Raw genomic sequence first — 18,758 nt, forward strand, 5'->3', positions numbered from 1 at the left:
TGGCGTATTAACACAGTCTAATCGTCGTATTTAGGGTATTTAGGCGAAGGACCGATTGGTTTAATTAGCCTTCATCTTACAGGTGGGCGAAAGCCGTTTGTAGGACGGCCCCTCTTTCAGTTCCTCAACAGGAGACGCGGGACTGTCATTTGTTTGCCATCCTGTGGGACAGAAGAAACGGCTCCGTTAACAGGTGCGAGGATAGACCAATACACCGGCGTTAAGTCGTGTGTTTGTGCGGCACGGGATTTGAAGAATATTCTCATTTGTGTTCGCAGTAAATTAGGAGCTTCATCTATATATCTCGCATATCTTCGAAGCCTCTTTCGTTCCGGAGGAGGACCGACAAAGCCATGTCAGCCAAAAAACGGGTGGATTTAACGAGAAGGAGCCGAAGCCCCGCGGTGTCCGAGGCGGAGATGTTTGGGGATTTTCAGGAGTGGTGCCTCCGCACTTACGGGGACTCCGGAAAAACAAAGACCGTCACCCGGAGAAAATACAACAAAATTCTGCAGACCCTCTTACAGAGCGAAGACTCCGAGGGCGTCTATATCGAGAGTAACCACATCAACGCCAAATTTAAGTTCTGGGTGAAATCCAAAGGTTTCCAGGTGGGCAGCACTGACGGAAAGCCGAACGAGAACGGGGCAGCGGACAGACCGGTCCTGTATGTCCCCATCAAGGCAACGGTTAGTATTGGTGCTCTTTTTCCCGTCTGCTAATCAAGCGCGTAATAGTGCCCGATATTTGCCTATGCAAATTCTGAGCCACGCTCACAATGGTGCACATGTTTAAGCGTCTCGCAGCCGGTGAATCTCGTTCAGGGCTGTATATCTGTAGTTGAGCTCATGTCCCTCTCGGGTCTCTGGTAACCACTTGTTCGTGTGCCACTCCGCCCGGTATCCACGGGAACCGTGGCAGCTCTGCCACCCGATTGTCCGGAAGCTCTTTCTGTTATCACTATCAGTCACTGACAATGAACACCAGTTTCAGGATATTAGTGAAATGTAGAGTCAACGAATCAAATGTGCGTTTAAGACGGCATGCTATTTAAAAATAGACTATACATTAAAATGAACTTGAATACGCATATTTATGATTGTTTACCGTTTTTTAAATGTTTTTCAGTTTCTGAAAGGTACATTTTCTTGTGGGGCTTAATGAAAAAATAATCTCCAGAATTTGTCAAAAAAAATAAATAAATGCTGCTGTAAATAGTTTAACTTAATATTTATTATACTGTGTCAAACTTTATATTATTGTTAGTAGCTAGTAGTATTATAAATCAGCAGTGAAAAAATTATGTTTTTAAAAAGTCAGTGTAATAACCAGCATGCAGGAAGACATTTTTGTTGTCATGTGACAAGAAAACCAGACAACCGTTTTGACCCACATGAGTGCTTTTAAAAAGTATAATGTTCTTACCATTTTATGTAAAGGCCCATTTTGTTTGGGTCAAATGGAGTAATCCTGAGAAAAAAAATATTGATTATTGATACTTTTACCTTGACCTTTGAACTTGAGTAAACTCAAGTGTATTTAGTATATTTCATTTGATGGTTAAAGCAGTTGACATTATTAAAATAAAAAAAACTAAAAAAAAACTATTTGTAGAAATTGGTATAAATGTTTTTGACAAATGTAGGAAACCAGCATGAATGCAATAAGAATGAATGCAATAATAACATTTGCATGAACTTGTCACATGTATTTTAAAATTGTACATTTTTGTTTAGTAATTTTTAAAATGCCTCCTTTTTATTATTTCGGACAGTCTTGTGGTTCAGTGATCGACGTGTGTTTGTTAAGGGTTAGTTAGACACTCTCCTGGCAGTTTTTAACTGTTTTAAGTTGGCAGATTGGCGGGAATTTGTAAGAATTTGTCCAATCTCGTTTGAATGTTTTCGTCCAATCTGAAAAAACATGGAGTCAAGCAAAATGATATTTGCTTCAAACTTTTATATTTGCTTTTTTGCAACATTTGTGACACAGGACCACAAAACAAGTCATTAGGGTCATTTTTTTAAAGTAAAATTTATATGAAAGCTAAATAAATAAGCTTTCCATTGATGTATGGTTTGTAATAGGATAGAGCATGGTCGAGATACAACTATTTGAAAATCAGAAATCTGAGGGCGCCAAAAAAATCTAAATATTGAAAAATTTCACCTTTAAAGTTGTCCATATGAAGTTCTTAGCAATGCATATTACTAATCAAAAATTAAGTTTTGATATATTTACAAAATATCTGCTTGGAACATGATCTTTACTTAAAATCCAAATGATTTTTCGCATAAACAAAAAAATGAAAAATGGATCATTTTGACCCATACAATATATTTTAAGCTATTGCTACAAATATACCCGTGCTACTTAGACTGGTTTTGTGGTCCAGGGTCACATTTATATATAGAGACCTGTTTTACAAAAAAGATCTTGTCTTTTATAAGAATGACTTGTAGAACCTGTGCTTGCGTTATCTTTTCAAAATGATTAATCTTCATAATGTCTTTTTCTGAGCTGAAGAGTTCAGGTTTCTGAGCCGTTGACTTTATTATAATAATTGACTAAACCCAAACACACCTGCCGATTTGGTTCACCTGTGAAGCTTAGAGAGACAATATGGCAGTGTGTGGCATTATTGGTAAAAAGGCAAGTTAGAAATGTGTGTTTGTATGAGAGCAATAGGGAGAGATAGAGAGGCAGAGACGAGGTGAGCAGGTTAGCTCTCAACGGAACAAATGGAATAATGAGGAGCCCAGATGAAGATTCATCTTATGACCGTTTCACTGATAAAGGAAAGGAAACTGGTATGATGGAAAAGTTAAGATGGATGCACCCTCCGCGCTCTGTGTACCCTCATAATGAAGAGGCTGCCCCAGATTTGTCCTATTCAAATACTATTTTCGCTCACTCTCGCTTGCTTTGGGTATGTGTGTGTTCTGCTTTCCTTGAGACATACCTCCCATTCAGTTCACTCAGGGGGGCTAATTGACGGGAATAGGAAAAACGGAGAGAAAGTGATTCCCTCACCATTCGATTAGCGATGTAGGGCCTGTGTTGCAATGTGCACCGGTAACACAAGATCCTGATTACGGAATCTTTTACTTGTAATACAAAAGTAAATCTTGTCAGAGGTCACGTAATGACTTAGAGATTCCCTTCACTGAATTTTAAAGGAATGATTTAACCCAGAATGAAAATGTGGTCATTGTTTACTTACATTCATGTTGTTCCATACCCATACGCTGTTGTTTCTTTACTTTCTGAAGCAATGTTATGCGGCTGTTTTCAATTTTCCATTTGTAGCTTGCAATGACCAAGACAAAAACACCCCTAAAGTAGGCTATTTAAAATATTCTCAAACCTAATGTAGGGTCCTGTAAAATCCATTTTATTTTTTCTAAATTCTATTTTTTTTAATCTATTTTAATATTTTTTGCATCCTGTTTTTTCCGTTTTAGTTATTCTAGACTTTTATTTGTTAGATTTTAAATATTAATCAAAAAGCATGTCTCTTCATGCTTAACTTACACAATTTAACAGCTATTTATTAAAAATGTGAGAAAAATGACATTTTAAGGCACTATGAAATACGATTTAGGTTTTTGTTTTTCAAATTCAGTTTAAAAAACATTCTGTGCTTTCCATGAAAATTTCCGGATTCCATTTTAATGGCCTCATCAAATTTAATAATCAAAAACATCTCTAATCAATTGGGTTTTATTAAATATCGTTATGTTATGTTATGTTATGTTATGTTATGTTATGTTATTATTAAATTTATTTATTTGATTTGATTAGATTTTTTTTCCAAAATGCTGTGTTGTGTATTTACATTTTCTGGTAAATATTCCTTTAAAATAATGTTTACTTCAAGCTACTAGTCAATAACTTTAGATTTAATCGTCCCAAATTTGGCAAAGTCCACGACATTCTGTGTTATACAGTAAAATCCATTTTTATGACTAGATTCCATGATTCGGTTTGTGTTTTCGGCATTGTGGAAATCAAAGGACCTTACTTATGGTTTCCATATTAATTTTGAACATAAATGCAGATTATTAGTGAAAGTTAAAAAATCTTTAATTTTAAGTGTTTTTCACAGAAAACTACATTAAGGCATGTGACAGCATTCATGGACCAATATTGTTATTGTTAACTAAAACTATTAATAATTTTTAGTAAAAAAAAATAAATCTTTAAAGAAATATAAATACTAGATGAGAAACTTCTCCTTTAAAAGCTTAATTTAAAAATGTTGCTTTGGCAATAAACTGAAATAAGTAAGTTGAAATATTAAAATGGCTAAAACTAAAATAAGTAAGAAAATAAGTAAATGAATCTAAACAAAAATTTAAAAAATAAATAAAACTAACTAACTTAAACTTAAAATTAAACTAAAATTAAAATATATAAAAAATATATAAAATAAAATATATAAAATATAAAAAATGTAAAATATATAAAAAACTTAAACTAAACTTAAATTAAAATATAAAAATAAAACCAAATTTAGAATATGAATAAATACTGTAATAGTATGTCAATAATAACACTGACACAAACTACTTTCACAATGCTTTTATGGTGCTTTTTGGTGGTTTTTATGGTGCTTTTTTTTGTCCTTCTTGAAATTTCACAGCCCAAGCGGCTGTAAATTGTTGAGATAAAGAAGAGTTGCTTCAGAAATTCCTACAAAAGTTCTACTTTTGTGTTCCTTAGAAAAAAAAAGCAACAGCACAGGGGTTTGAAACAATGTGAGGGTGAGTAAATAATGATAAATGTTACATTTTGGGTGTAAACTATCACTTTAACATTTTTTTGTTCACCTTACTGTATGTAAAATACCTTATTTTATGTAAAAAACGAAATACAGTCCTGGATTGTAATGTTTACCTCTCATTTGTGTGCTTGTGTGTAGTAGTAGTTTTGACGCTAGAGTGGATTGATCCACAGCTCAGTCTGAAGATAATGATCAGTCTGTCGTTATGACTGACAAACTGTTTTCTCTCAGACACTTACTGCATTACTCATCAAAACATGCTGCTTAAAATAGTGTGAATACAGCAGACATCATTCACACATGTAAAGGGGTCATCTGACTCGCCTTAAATGACCTGTAGCATTACTTTGTAATGTATGAAAAGTGAAGGAGAGTTACTTGAGGATGGCGCTCATGGGGTTGAATGCGTAAGACGAGAAGAATAAAAGATGGAGGGAATTTTTTTCACACCAGCTCAAGACAGAAACATGACAATGAGATGGAGCAAGGGAAAGCATGGGGGATTTCAGGAGAGGGAGAAAGAAGAAATGATGTCGAGAGAGGGAGAAAGAGGTGGCTGGAGGAAACAGTCACACAGCCATCACATGCAGTTGACACCAGCGTCTGTGGACACTATTAATAGCCCCTAACGTTCCTCTCTTTCCTCCCCTTTCTCTCTCTCTCTTTCTCTCTTTCTCAGAGCACACTGAGCAACTGTTGCAGAAGAACGCTGTTCTCTCTTTGGCTTATTTTGTCCTAAAGCTTCTTTTATTTTGTGGGGTGGGGTAGGAGAAGGAGGTGAGAATCTCAAGAGAAGATACTATAAAACCGTCAAATACTTTGACTCTAAATGTATTTTGGACAATTCAAACTGATTCAAACTTCATTTCATTTTGGTAATCAGAATTCGCTTGTTACATTGTATTAGGGTGACCATAATTGAGTTTTCAAAAAAGAGGATGAAGGACGGGGGTGTTGGAGTATTAGTTTTGGTATCAAAATATGTCATTTCCATACCAAGGCTACATATTTTACAGTCAGCGTTATGCAGATTGATCATAAACCCAGCTAAAAAGCTTCCTACCACACCATGAAAAGGCTAAAAAAGCAGCAATGACGGGCCCAAGCCCACGGTGCCACAAATGTGTTAAATGTATCCCGTTTCCCAAAGATATATTGTGCATTCATATTCATCAGACAACAATTAGCGACTTTAGCATTTCAGTCAAATGAAATTTATGCAATATTTCTAACTTCTATCCCACCGGAGAAAATCAACTCGCCACAACAGTTTAAAATCAGCCCAATTTCGTGGAAAAAACCTACATCTAACATGAGCTGCATCCAAATCAATGTTAATACTTTGTGTATTAATAGTGACTCTGTGATGCGTTAAAATTATATTCAATGTTAGAGCGTTGAGGGGGATGGGATTAAGAAAACAGTCCCGCCAAGGCTTTAATACAAAAACGCATTCAATGAATGGCGACTCTAGAAAGCAAAAGCCGAATCCCAGACATTTTGGTTGATTTAGGAATCCCAGTCAAACACGAAGAGGACATGTCCGGGGAAAAGAGGACGTATGGTCAGCCCAATTGTATGCTTTTGATTCATCAAAAAAGGGCCTGTTCACTTTAAATTTTGTCATCTGCCACCTTAAATGTTCAACTTTTTAAACTTGGGTGGATTCTGATTGGCTGTCAGTGTTTTTATTGTTCTTCAGCTGGAAAAGTTCTGAAAGTGATTCCTGTGTCATTGTGTTAGCTGTGTTGTGGACTTAGAAAATTGGGCTTCACTTGTTATTTTGTATGATTTTGATTCACTAAAAAGAACCAGTTCATAGGAGTCATTTGTGCACAATTCATATATATTAGAAGCGTTGAATATAGCCTGTGATGACTTGATAGAAAAATGTTCTTGCATTAAAAACTTTTTGTTGAAAAATCATAATAGTCAATATCTTTGGGAATTGGAATACACTTGATACTTTGTGTATTTTTGATTCACTAAAAACAACTGTCTCATAAGATTAATTAGTTCATGAATCGAGCTATACTGTACCTGTCATGCTGAATGTTTTTGATTCAGTAATTTAGGAAATTGTAGGCATTTTTTTTTTGATTCAATAAAAAACAAGCTTGTAGAATGAATCAGACTGCTAAAGTTTGTGCATGTTGCCTGTGAGTATTCGATAGAAAGATTATTCTTGCTATTTTTGCGGTACACTGCAGTTTGTTGCATCGTATTCAGAAATGACTGCAATACTTTAGAGTTATCATTATAGTTATCATTCTTGGTGTGAACAGCACTTAAAAGTAATTCACTTAGGGACTTGGGCTACACTTGTCATGCTGTATGATTTGAGTCATTTGAGCACAAATCATAGACTGCTGTAGACTATGATGACTCAATAATAAAATGTTCTTGTATGAATTTTTTTTAAATATATTTTGTTGAAGAATCATAAGGGTCAGTATCTTTGGGAATCCGGATATTCTTGATACATTGTATATTTTTGATTCACTTAAAACAACTCTGATATGAGTAATTTGTTTATGAATTGGGCTACATTTGTCATCCTGAATGTGTTTGATTCATTAGTTTAGGAAATCTTAGGCTCTTTTTTATTCACCAAAATAATGAGCCCATAGAACGAATCAGACTACTAAAGTTTGTGAATGTAGATGGAAAGATGATTCTTGCTATTATCGCTGTTATATATATATTTCATGCAGTTTTTTAATGAAGTTTTTTATTATGAAGGGAAAACAAAATCCAAACCCACATGGCCCTGTGTGAAAAAGTGTTTGCCCCCTAAACTTAATAACTGGTTGGGCCACCCTTAGCAGCAACAACTGCAATCAAGCGTTTGCGATAACTTGCAATGAGTCTGTTACAGCACTGTGCAGGAATTTTGGCCCATTCATCTTGGCAGAATTGTTGTAATTCAGCCACATTGGAGAGTTTTCGAGCATGAACCACCTTTTTAAGGTCATGCCACAGCATCTCAATAGGATTCAGATCAGGACTTTGACTAGGCCACTCCAAAGTCTTCATTTTGTTTTTCTTCAGCCATTCAGAGGTGGATTTGCTGGTGTGTTTTGGATCGTTGTCCTGCTGCAGAAATCAAGTTCGCTTCAGCTTGAGGTCACAAACAGATGGCCAGACATTGTCCTTCAGGATTTTTTGGTAGACAGCAGAATTCATGATTCCATTATCACAGCAAGTCTTCCAGGTCCAGAAGCAGCAACAAGGCCCAGACCATCACACTACCACCACCAGATTTTACTGTTGGTATGATGTTCTTTTTCTGAAATACTGTGTTACTTTTACGCCAGATGTAATTGGACACACACCTTCTAAAAATTTCAACTTTTGTCTTGTCAGTCCACAGAGTATTTCCCAAAAGTCTTGGGGATCATCAAGATGTGTTCTGGCAAAACTGAGGCAAGCCTTTATGTTCTTTTTGCTCAGCAGCGGATTTCATCTTGGAACTCTGCCATTCAGGCCATTTTTGCCCAGTTTGATTTACTAAAAAGAACCAACTCATATGAGTCATTTGTGCACAAATCGTACTATATTAGATGCATTGTATGTTTGTTTTTGCTTAGCCTGTGATGACTATTTATTCATTAATTATCTAGGAATTTACAGGAAATCATTATGGGCTAATTTTGGGCTAAACGCTATATGGTTTTGATTCACTAAAAAGAACAAGCTCATAGAACAAATCTCTCTACTAGAGTTTGTGCATGTAGCCTGTGAGGACTCGATAGAAAGAAGATTCTTTTTTTACGATACACTGCAGTTTATTGCATCATATTCAATAAAAACTGCAAACACACTTTCACTAACTCAAATATGTGTAAAATATAGCTCACTCTGTCCTCAGATGTATGTGTATGCATGTAGTCTAGCTCTTACTCTGCCTAAGTGAGCATCTCAACTGGGACAGCCTGTTTTATCAGTCCATTCATCTCAGTGCCCTAGAGGAGCCCCAAACGCTGAGCTAAATTATTCTGTATTACTGAAAGCCCCTCCCTCGGCACACACTGGGTGGGAGTGTTTGATGGCTGTTTGTGTTTGTGGTCAGCCATGTGCAGGTGTAGAGAAGAGAATGTGCTTGCAATCGTTGACATTATCATGGGCTATACCCCAACAGTTGGAGTAGAAGCTGTTTTTGCAGTGTTTGTCTGGACAGTCACTGAGCTGTGACGTGTTTGTTATTTCCAATTAGGGACGGGCATTTTTAGTCCTTTTTTTGTGCCATGAGCATCTCAAGAACCTTCTGTTCTTTTCCATTCAGTTGCGCTCTGTCTACCTGTTTTGAAAATAAAATCTGTGTCCTATTTTTTTAAAAAAAAAGTTCATATTAACAGTACAATAACACTAATGTTAACAGATACAAATTTAAATTTTAATAATTTTTTTTTAGCAAATTTTGATCTTATTATTAACTAAGGTTAATAAATGCTACAGTCAAGCCCGAAATTATTCATACCCCCGGCAAATTCTGACTTTAAGTTACTTTTATTCAACCAGCAAGTTTTTTTTTTTTTGATTAGAAATGACACAGACGTCACCCAGAAGATAATAAGACAATGTACAAGAGGCATCATTGTGGAAAAAAGTATTACTCATCTTTTATTTACATTTGAACAAAAAGTGGCATGTCCAAAATTATTCATACTCTTCTCAATAATCAATAGAAAAGTCTTTATTAGCTATTACAGCAATCAAACGCTTCCTATAATTGCTGACCAGCTTTTTGCATGTCTCCACTGGTATTTTTGCCCATTCATCTTTAGCGATGAGCTCCAACTCTTTCAGGTTGGAGGGTCTCCTTGCCATCACCCTGATCTTTAGCTCCCTCCACAGATTCTCAGTTGGATTTAAGTCAGGACTCTGGCTGGGCCACTGCAAAACATTAATGTTTTTGTCTGCTAACCATTTCTTCACCACTTTTGCTGTGTGTTTTGGGTTGTTGTCGTGCTGAAACGTCCACTGGTGCCCAAGGCCAAGTTTCTCTGACAGTGGGGATGGTGTTCTTAGGGTTGAAGGCTTTTCCTTTTTTACGCCAAATGAATGCTACATCATTGTGGCCAAACAATTCAGTTTTTGTTTCATCTGACCATAAAACAGAAGACCAGACGTCCTCTTCTTTGACCAGATGAGCATTTTGTGTGCCTTATCTGGAGAAGTGATGTCCTCCTTGGTCTGCGTCCGTGGAACCCAGCGGTGTGCAGCGTCCTTTGGACTGTCTTCCTTGAGATGTTGCCACCAGCAGAGCCCAGATTCAGCAGAATGGCCTTGGTGGTGATTCTTTTTTAACTCTCTCACTATCCTCCTGGCCAGCACAGGTGTCACCTTTGGCTTCCTACCATGTCCTCTGGGATTTTTCACAGTGCGGAACGTCTTGTATTTTTTAATAATAATTTGCACTGTAGCCACTGGAACTTCAAAACATTTAGATATGGTCTTATAGCCCTTTCCTGACTTGTGAGCAGCCACAATGTGCAGCCGCAGGTCCTCAGTAAGCTCCTTTGTCTTAACCATAACTGTCCACAAACCAACAGTAGAGAGCTTCTGTTTTTCACCTGTTGAGTTGATTAAAACAGCTGTTCCCAATAAAAAAGGGTAATTAGGATGCTTTAGAACAGCTTGGACTATTTGGAATGGTATAGAACTTTGAATTTTCCCATAGACTGTGACAGTTTGCAAAGGGTATGAATAATTTTGGACATGCCACTTTTTGTTCAAATGTAAATGTAAATTTTTTTTTCACAATGATGCCTCTTGTACATCGTCTTACTATCTTTTGGGAGAAGCCTGTGTCATTTCCGGTCAAAAAGACCTCAGAATTTGCCTGGGGTATCAATAATTTCGGGCTTGACTGTATATAAAAATGGTTTATGTTAACTAATATTGTTAATGTTAATAAATTAGACATTATTGTAAAGTGCCACGAAAGTTTTATATATTGTTCCCTTTGTGTGTGTATGTGTTTAATACTGTTGATATAGTGTATCACTTTCATTGCTGTAAATGCATGTGCCCTCTGTGCACTATTTTCTTGATGCCACCGGGGTGGCGGTGGCACCAGGCGCTTGGGCCCGTCATTGCTGCTTGCAGCTATATGCTTATTTTTATTTTTTATTTTTTTACTTTTTATTGCAGTTCTTTATTGAAACAGAGTTTTAAAAGTCACAAATTGTTGTCTGATCGGGATACATTTGTGGCACCGGTGGGCTTGTGCCCGTCATTGCTGCTTTTTTAGACTTTTTATGGCAGTTCTCTGTTTAAACAGTTTTGAAAGTCACAATTTATGTATTAGTATTATTTATTGTAATTTTTAGTAATTTACTTATGTGCTTTTGTCACATTTCTGCTTGGCTTTAGTACTTTTTTGTTGGTCATTAAGTTTTTTTAAAATCCAAAATTAAAAAAAAATTAACTTAATATCAGTTAACAAAAATAGTTTTAGTTAACAATAACAACCCTGATCACTATTAAATGTATTCTTTAACACATTCATTCTATTAATTCATACTATATATGATACTTTTGTGATGCCTAAATTCACTTGTAATATCTACAATTATTAATTTTAGTTTTGTTTTAAATTTATTTAGAGAAAATAGTGTATAAATGTTATTATGGCATTTATCACTTATGAGCCATATTGTGAAAAAAATTATCTGCTTTTCTCATTGGCCCAAAAAATCTAGGAAATTGACTTCAAGGCACTTTTATGTAAATATGACCACGTCATGTGAGAAAGAGCACTTGAATTGATCTGCTAATTTGACAAACTTTAGTGTCTTTGTCAAAAATAAAGCAAACTTCATCTTTCTTTTTCAATGCACCTCTTTCTCTTTCATGTGGCCACCAAAGATGAGCTACCTCACAACACCCCCTGCCCCCCAGTCGCTGTTACCTGGGGCTCAAATATCTCTTACACACACTCTCAAACATACACACAAAAAGCAGGTGTAGGGGAGCAGCTGGTAAGATTAGTGCCTGCGTGTGTGTGTTGGTTGGTTTAGGTGTTGTATAAGGACAATGATCTGAGTGGTTAATCATTCAGAGCAAGTAAAGAGCAAGAGTTTGTCACATCCTCTGATGGCTCATCAAGGGCTCTCGGCTTATTCGGCTTCGCAACAATGAGAGAACCAGAGAAAACATCTCTCTCTCTCGCCGTCCTCTCCTCTTTCCCTCAGATTACCACTGGCGCACACACGCGGCGGTCCTGACCCCCCTCTGCTAGTTGAGCAGCTGTAGATGTAGCTCCAGCGGTAATTGTGGTAGTGAGTGTTCAGGCTAACAGGAGCAGAGGAAGCGGGAGGGAAGGAGGGGGATGAGAGGAGAGGAGAGGGCAGAAGCTGATAAAAAGACAAATGCATTGGAACAGAGAGTGTTGTTCTGCTGCAGAAGGGGCCATATGCATGTTTGCAGGGCAGCTAGTGGTCAGTGTGTTCTCTAGCGTACACACACAATGTCCTCTTCTCTGCGGGACTTCATTAAGAGCTCCTACAGGTAACAGAATGTTGCACAATACAGCAAACTATATGAAGAAAATCTCATTGGTGTTTGCTTACATAAAGCAAGCCGCTGAGATGTTAGGGCATTGGTAGAGCTTGCTGTGCTGTTTCTAAAATGTTTGGGGTGGCTGCTAGGGGGTTTTGGGTAGTAATGTGCAAAAGCTGTCATCGGGGCAGTACATTTTAAAAAGTGTACCTTTGTACCTTATGTACCTCTCAAGGGCGCATATTTGTACCTTAAAGCAGGGGTCCCCAAACTAAGGCCCGGGGGCCGAATGCGGCCCGCCCCCACATTTGGACCGGCCCTCTGGACAATGCCAGAGACATATTTTGAAAATGTAATTTTAAATATGTTTTACTTATATCATGTCGGTATTTGATAATAAAGGTTGGCTTTCAAACTAAAATTTCCCTTAGTTATTAAAATAGCCTAATTATTTGTTAAATTCACCAACAGAATGGTACATTCAACGTAATGTGTCATCGCGATCGAACAGGTGATGCGCGAGCCAGCTAGAAAAATCAGAGCGATGACAAAATGACTCAATAGCATTTGAGGTGAAACTAGCACTGCTTGTGGGACAAGTGCAAAAGCAAGACTTCACTCATCTCCCAGTTACCTAAAGTTTTTCAGCTGAGAACCATTTGAAAAGCCTGTGGAAGCTCAGGCGGAATTTGACGTGTGATTCAAAAAACACAATGGACCAACAGCAGCAGATGACATTGCACCCCGAATCATCACAGACTGTGGAAACTTAACACTGGACTTCAAGCGACTTGAGCTATGAGCTTCTCCACCCTTCTTCCAGACTCTAGGACCTTGATTTCCAAATGAAATACAAAACTTGCTCTCATCTGAAAAGAAGACTTTGGACCACTGGGCAACAGTCCGTTTATTCTTCTCCTTAGCCCAGATGCCTCTGATGTTGTCTGTGGTTCAGGAGTGGCTTAACAAGAGGAATACGACAACTGTAGCCAAATTCTTTGATGTGTCTGTGTGTGGTGGCTCTTGATGCCTTGACCCCAGCCTCAGTCCATTCCTTGTGAAGTTCACCCAAATTCTTGAATCAGTTTTGCTTGACAAGCCTGTCAAGGCTGCGGTTCTCTCGGTTGGTTGTGCATCTTTTTCTTCCACACTCAACTTTCTGTTAACATGCTTGGATGCAGCACTCTGTGAACAGCCAGCTTCTTTGGCAATCAATGTTTGTGGCTTACTCTCCTTGTGAAGGGTGTCAATGATTGCCTTCTAGACAACTGTCAGATCAGTAGTCTTCCCCATGATTGTGTAGAATAGTGAACCAAACTGAGAGACCATTTTGAAGGCTCAGGAAACCTTTGCAGGTGTTTTGAGTTGATTAGCTGATTGGCATGTCACCATATTCTAATTTGTTGAGATAGCGAATTGGTGGGTTTTTGTTAAATGTGAGCCAAACCATCACAATTAAAAGAACCAAAGACTTAAACTACTTCACTCTGCGTGCATTAAATTTATTTAATACACAAGTTTCACAATTTGAGTTGAATTACTGAAATAAATGAACTTTTCTAACTGAAATAAATGAACTTTTCTGACATTCTAATTTACTGAGAAGCACCTGTATATCTTTTGAAAAGAAATGATAATTTGTCTGTCTGGTGCATAAAAAATAATAAACTATTCTAGCATTAAAAGGTATAATAAATACAGGTAAAATCATAATAATAATAATAATAATAATATAATAATAATAGTAGTCAGTCCAGCTGCCAACCAACTCGGCCCCCCACTAAACAAAAGAAAATTATGTGGCCCGCTCAGAAAAAAGTTTGGGGACCCCTGCCTTAAAGGTACATATTTGTATGCTTTAAGAGGGCATCACCCCAGTGACACATTTGTACTGGTTTAGCTTGGTCTTGAACTGGTTATAAGCTGGTCCTGAGCAGGAGCTAGTTAGGTAGGTAGGTAGCTAGCTAGGATCAGCTTAAACCAGCTCATGACATCTAAGGACCAGCTTAAACCAGCTCAACTCAGCTACCATTCATCAAAACACACCTAACCAGCAGATGCTGTTTTTTTTCAACAGGGTGTGCTTACTGGCACAATCAAAAGTCTTTGTGACCACGTTTACATTTCATTCAAAAAGGGAAAAAATGGTGGTAGAGTTTTGCTGTGGTGTTTTGGGTGTTTGCTTGGGGGTTGCTAGGATGTTTTTGGCAGTTGTAGTTTCTTGCTTCTTAAATGGATAGTTTACCCAAAAATGAAAATTGATTATTTTTCATTTTCTTTTGTCTGCTGAACACAAAAGAAGATACTCTGAAAAATGTTGAGAGCATAACAATGCTCTACCAATGCTCTTGCATCAAGCAAAGCGACTATTTGCATCGTGTTACTCTTTCTAGATTACTTGCAGAATTTCTTAGCTTATTGACTTGCGTGTCATGTGAGTTCATCCAAAAATTAAAATTCATTTCAAATTAATTTTTGAAAATCATTTACTGATCCTCCAGTTCTTCTAAAACTGTGCGAGTTTCTTTCTTCTGTTGAACACAAAATGGTATTTTGAAGAAATTGGTAATCAGAGAGTTATAAGCAGCCATTGACTTTCTATGGATTACCAATATCATTTAATATCATCTTTAAAATATCATTTTATTTAATCTCATCTTCCACGCAGGTTGAAAAACTGAACTTTTAATGGGAAATTCACATGACGTGTTGTCGCTCAATAAGCGAAGAAATCTTGTGAGTAATCTAGAGCGAGTCACACAATGCAAATATTCACTTCGATTGATGCTAGGGCATTGGTAGACCATTGTTATGCCTTTTCCGAGGTGTTTTGGGTGGTTGCTAAGGTGCTTTGAGTAAATGCTTACTTACACAGTCAAAAAAGCCCACCACTAATGGTGTGTCCACATCAGAATTTAATTATTTGCGCCAGTAGATTACATGCAAAGTTAATGCAATGATGCAAATAGACGTGAATTTGTAGCAGATGATGCGATTTTTCGTGAAATTGCGATATACGCCTCAAACGCATCTTACGTGCATGTTGAAAAATCACTTCGGCTTGAGCAGAAAATTAACATGACGCATTTTCGCACAAGCCAGTCAGCGAAGAGCTTATTGACACATCCAGTTGTATCAAACATTTTTTTTTATTGTTTTCATGTTTTTGTTTGCGGTATGACGTGAAAAACAGTAATCTAGAGCGAGTAACGTAATGCAAATATTTAGATTACATTACAAAGTCAATGCAACAATGCGAATAGATGCAAATCCAAAATTTTCGACATGCGTGGAAGATGCGATTAAGGAGCATTTGCAAGTGCAAATGCGCCAATTGCATCTTCTGCGCATGTTTAAAAATTTCAGCTCAAGACAGAAAATTTGCATTGCACGTTTTTGCCGGTTTGTCCGGTTTTATCAGAAAATGTTTTTTATATAGTTTTTATTTGCACGAATGACGTGGAAAACATCCTGTAAGTAATCTAGAGCGAGTTACGCGTTGCAAATGTGGAAACAATGGTGTGTTCACACCAGAATTTAATTGTGCGAGTAGATTACATACAAAGTCAATGCAGCGACGTGATAGACGCAAATTCAAAATGTTCAACGTTTGGAAGATGTGCTTGAGGCACATATTGCGCGCTCAGTGCAAACGCGGCAATCGTGAATGTTGAAAAAATTTAACTTGAGCCAGAAAAGTCAATCAGTGAAGAGTTTATTGACATGTCCAATTGTATCATAAAATGTTTTTTATTGTTTTTTTGTTTTTATTTGCATGAATGACGTGAACAACATCCTGCGAGTAATCTAGCGTGAGTAACACAATGCAAATATTCGCTTTAGTGTGGAAACAATGGTATGCGCAGACCAGAATTAAATTATTTGTGGGAGTAGTTTACATGCAAAGTAAATGCAGGGACGTGATAGACACAAATTATTATTTTTTTTAACGTGTGGAAGATGCAATTGAGGCGTTTATTGCGCGCTCACTGCAAGCACGGCAATCTTGTCTTCCACGCATGTTAGAAAAATTACAACTTGAGCCAGAAATTCGCATGACGTGTTTTCGCACAAGCCAATCAGCAAAGAGCTTATTGACACATCCAGTTGTATCAGAAAATGTTTTTCATTGTTTTTCTGGTTTTTATTTACGGGTATGACACAAAAAACATCCTACGTGTAATCTAGAACAAGTAACACAATGCAAATATTCGCTTTTTACCATGCGGAAACCGCAATTGAGATGCATATCACGCTTTCGCTGCAAATGCGGCAATCGCGTCTTCTGCGCATGTTGAAAAATTTCAGCTTAAGCCGTGAATTTTCATGGTGCATTGTCATGCAAGCCAATCAGCAAAGAGTTTATTGTCCAGTTGTATCAAAAAATTGAGGAGAGCATGTGCAATGTTTTTATTCACGTGATGCAAAAAAAAAAACATCCCATGAGTAATCTAGAGTGAGTAACACAATGTTAATATTTGTTTCTCCTTTAATTTGCACACACCTTATTACTACGTTTACTGAGTACATTTACATGCCTTAAAACTATTCACTTAATGCTAGGGTGTTGTTGGTGGGTGGCTATGTAGTTGCTAGGGTGTTTTATAGCAGTGTGTTTTTATGTAGTTGTTTATACACAGTGTCCTATCAGTCGATAAGATGCTATAGCTTGGAATAGCATTGCTATGCAGTTAATAAAGTGTGTATTGTGTGTTGCCAGGCTGTTTCTAAGTTGCTTTGGTTGGTTATGAGGGCGTTCCCCAAAAAAACAGCTAAACCCATAAGCTGGTTGGCTGGTCTTAGCTGTTTAAGTTAGGAGTCTCAAAGCTATGACCAACCTGACCAGCTAAAGAAGTAGTCAAAACAAGTCAAAAACAAAAACAAGTCTGCAAACCAGCTATGACCAGCATTAGCTTTAGCATGCACCTCTAATAAACTGATCTCACGACATTGGCACTGAGGATGTGTGTGAAATGAGAGATTAGAAGAGAGCACTGCGTCACACTCTATCATAGTGGAACTAATTGATTTTAATAAAGTCGGTGCGAAACTACTTTTGATACCTGCAAATAGAGTGACTGGTCCTGAATATTCATGGGCTATTCACAAGGTTCATCTCTAAGGCGCCTTCAGACAAAACCACACCTTTCATTCGGAGGACGGCCTATAATTTGGCCTCCCCAGGAGGCCAGCCGTATCTGTGGCCGTAGATTCACTTGTGCAGCCGTGAGGACAGATACGAGACCGAGAGAATGATTATTTATGAATTAGAGAAAAGAGGAAGTGTCGTTCCACCACCCTGAAAGTCTAACAGAAACACACACACAGCTGCAGGGAGCTAATGACAGGCCAAAATGATTAGTTTCATTTATCACCCGTGAACAGAGAAATGAAATAAGTCTAATTTTCCTGTTAACTAGAAGGAGATTAATATTATGCGACTGAAACTACTGGAGGTACCGAGTTCAGAAATAACTGATGCAGTGATAATGTAGAGAACAGAGAACAATGTGTACGCTCCTAGTGACCAATCTTCAGTGGACAAGCATTGTGAGTTTTTCAATGCTGATGTTGCAGATATGTACAAAGCGGAGGACAATAAAATTGAAGTTGACTAAGCTGAAGGGTGTACTTTTGGTTTAGACATTAAATAACCAATTTCCACCTCAGAAAAAAAGGTAATTGTGAGATAAAGTTTAAAATAAAAAAATAACACCACACTGTGAGATCACAGCATCACACTGTAGGAAATAAATTAGCAATTTTATATCTCAGAGTGTGACATTTTGTCCCATAAAATAGCTTTATTTATTATATAGGAAGATATAAAGTCACATCTCTGTCTCACTAAGAGCAGGCAGGAAGAGTTATTTTTATGGTTCTGATTGGTGACATAATTAAAGATGACATAATTACTATTTAAAAAGATAGTTCACCTAAAAATGAAAATTCTGTCATTAATTACTCACCCTCATGTCGTTCCAAACCCGTAAGACCTTTGTTCCTATTCAGGACACACAAAGATATTTTTGAAGAAATCAACGCAACTGACACGTTCAAGGCCCAGAAAGGTAGCAAGGACATTGTTAAATAGTCCTTGCGACATCAGTGGTTCAACGTTAATGTTATAAAGCTACTTTTCTATGCTTATTACCTATTTGTGCCTTGAATTTGATGGTCTTATGGGTTTGTAATGACATAAGGCTGAGCAACTAGTGACAGTTTTCATTTTTGGGTGAACTATCCCTTTAATCAACAGTCATTTAGCCAATGCTAGTACTCTACCACAGCTTAAATGCTGGCTGCTTATCTGGCCTGGTTTCTTATTCACAGCTGCATCACTGCTGAGAACGCAAGAGCTAACAGAATCCAAGCAGTCACTCATCTTCATTTCCACCGTCAGCATCTCACTGCGTCTGCACACTGTAGTGACTGCAGGACAGCCTGTGAGGTGAGTGGCTGCGTA

At 37.4% G+C, this 18,758-nt stretch overlaps 1 protein-coding gene across 1 annotated transcript in view; it reads left to right on the forward strand.

The window, feature by feature from the left end:
- Positions 1-353: 353 nt before the first annotated feature.
- Positions 354-18,758, forward strand: part of nol4lb (nucleolar protein 4-like b) — a 156,128-nt gene continuing 137,723 nt past the window's right edge. The window contains exon 1 of the mRNA XM_073823357.1: positions 354-689. Within this exon, the coding sequence (XP_073679458.1) occupies positions 354-689 (336 nt within the window). The remainder of the gene's footprint in view (positions 690-18,758) is intronic.

The sequence above is a fragment of the Garra rufa genome, chromosome 18, assembly GCF_049309525.1.
Source record: "Garra rufa chromosome 18, GarRuf1.0, whole genome shotgun sequence".
NCBI classification, from domain to species: Eukaryota; Metazoa; Chordata; class Actinopteri; order Cypriniformes; family Cyprinidae; genus Garra; species Garra rufa.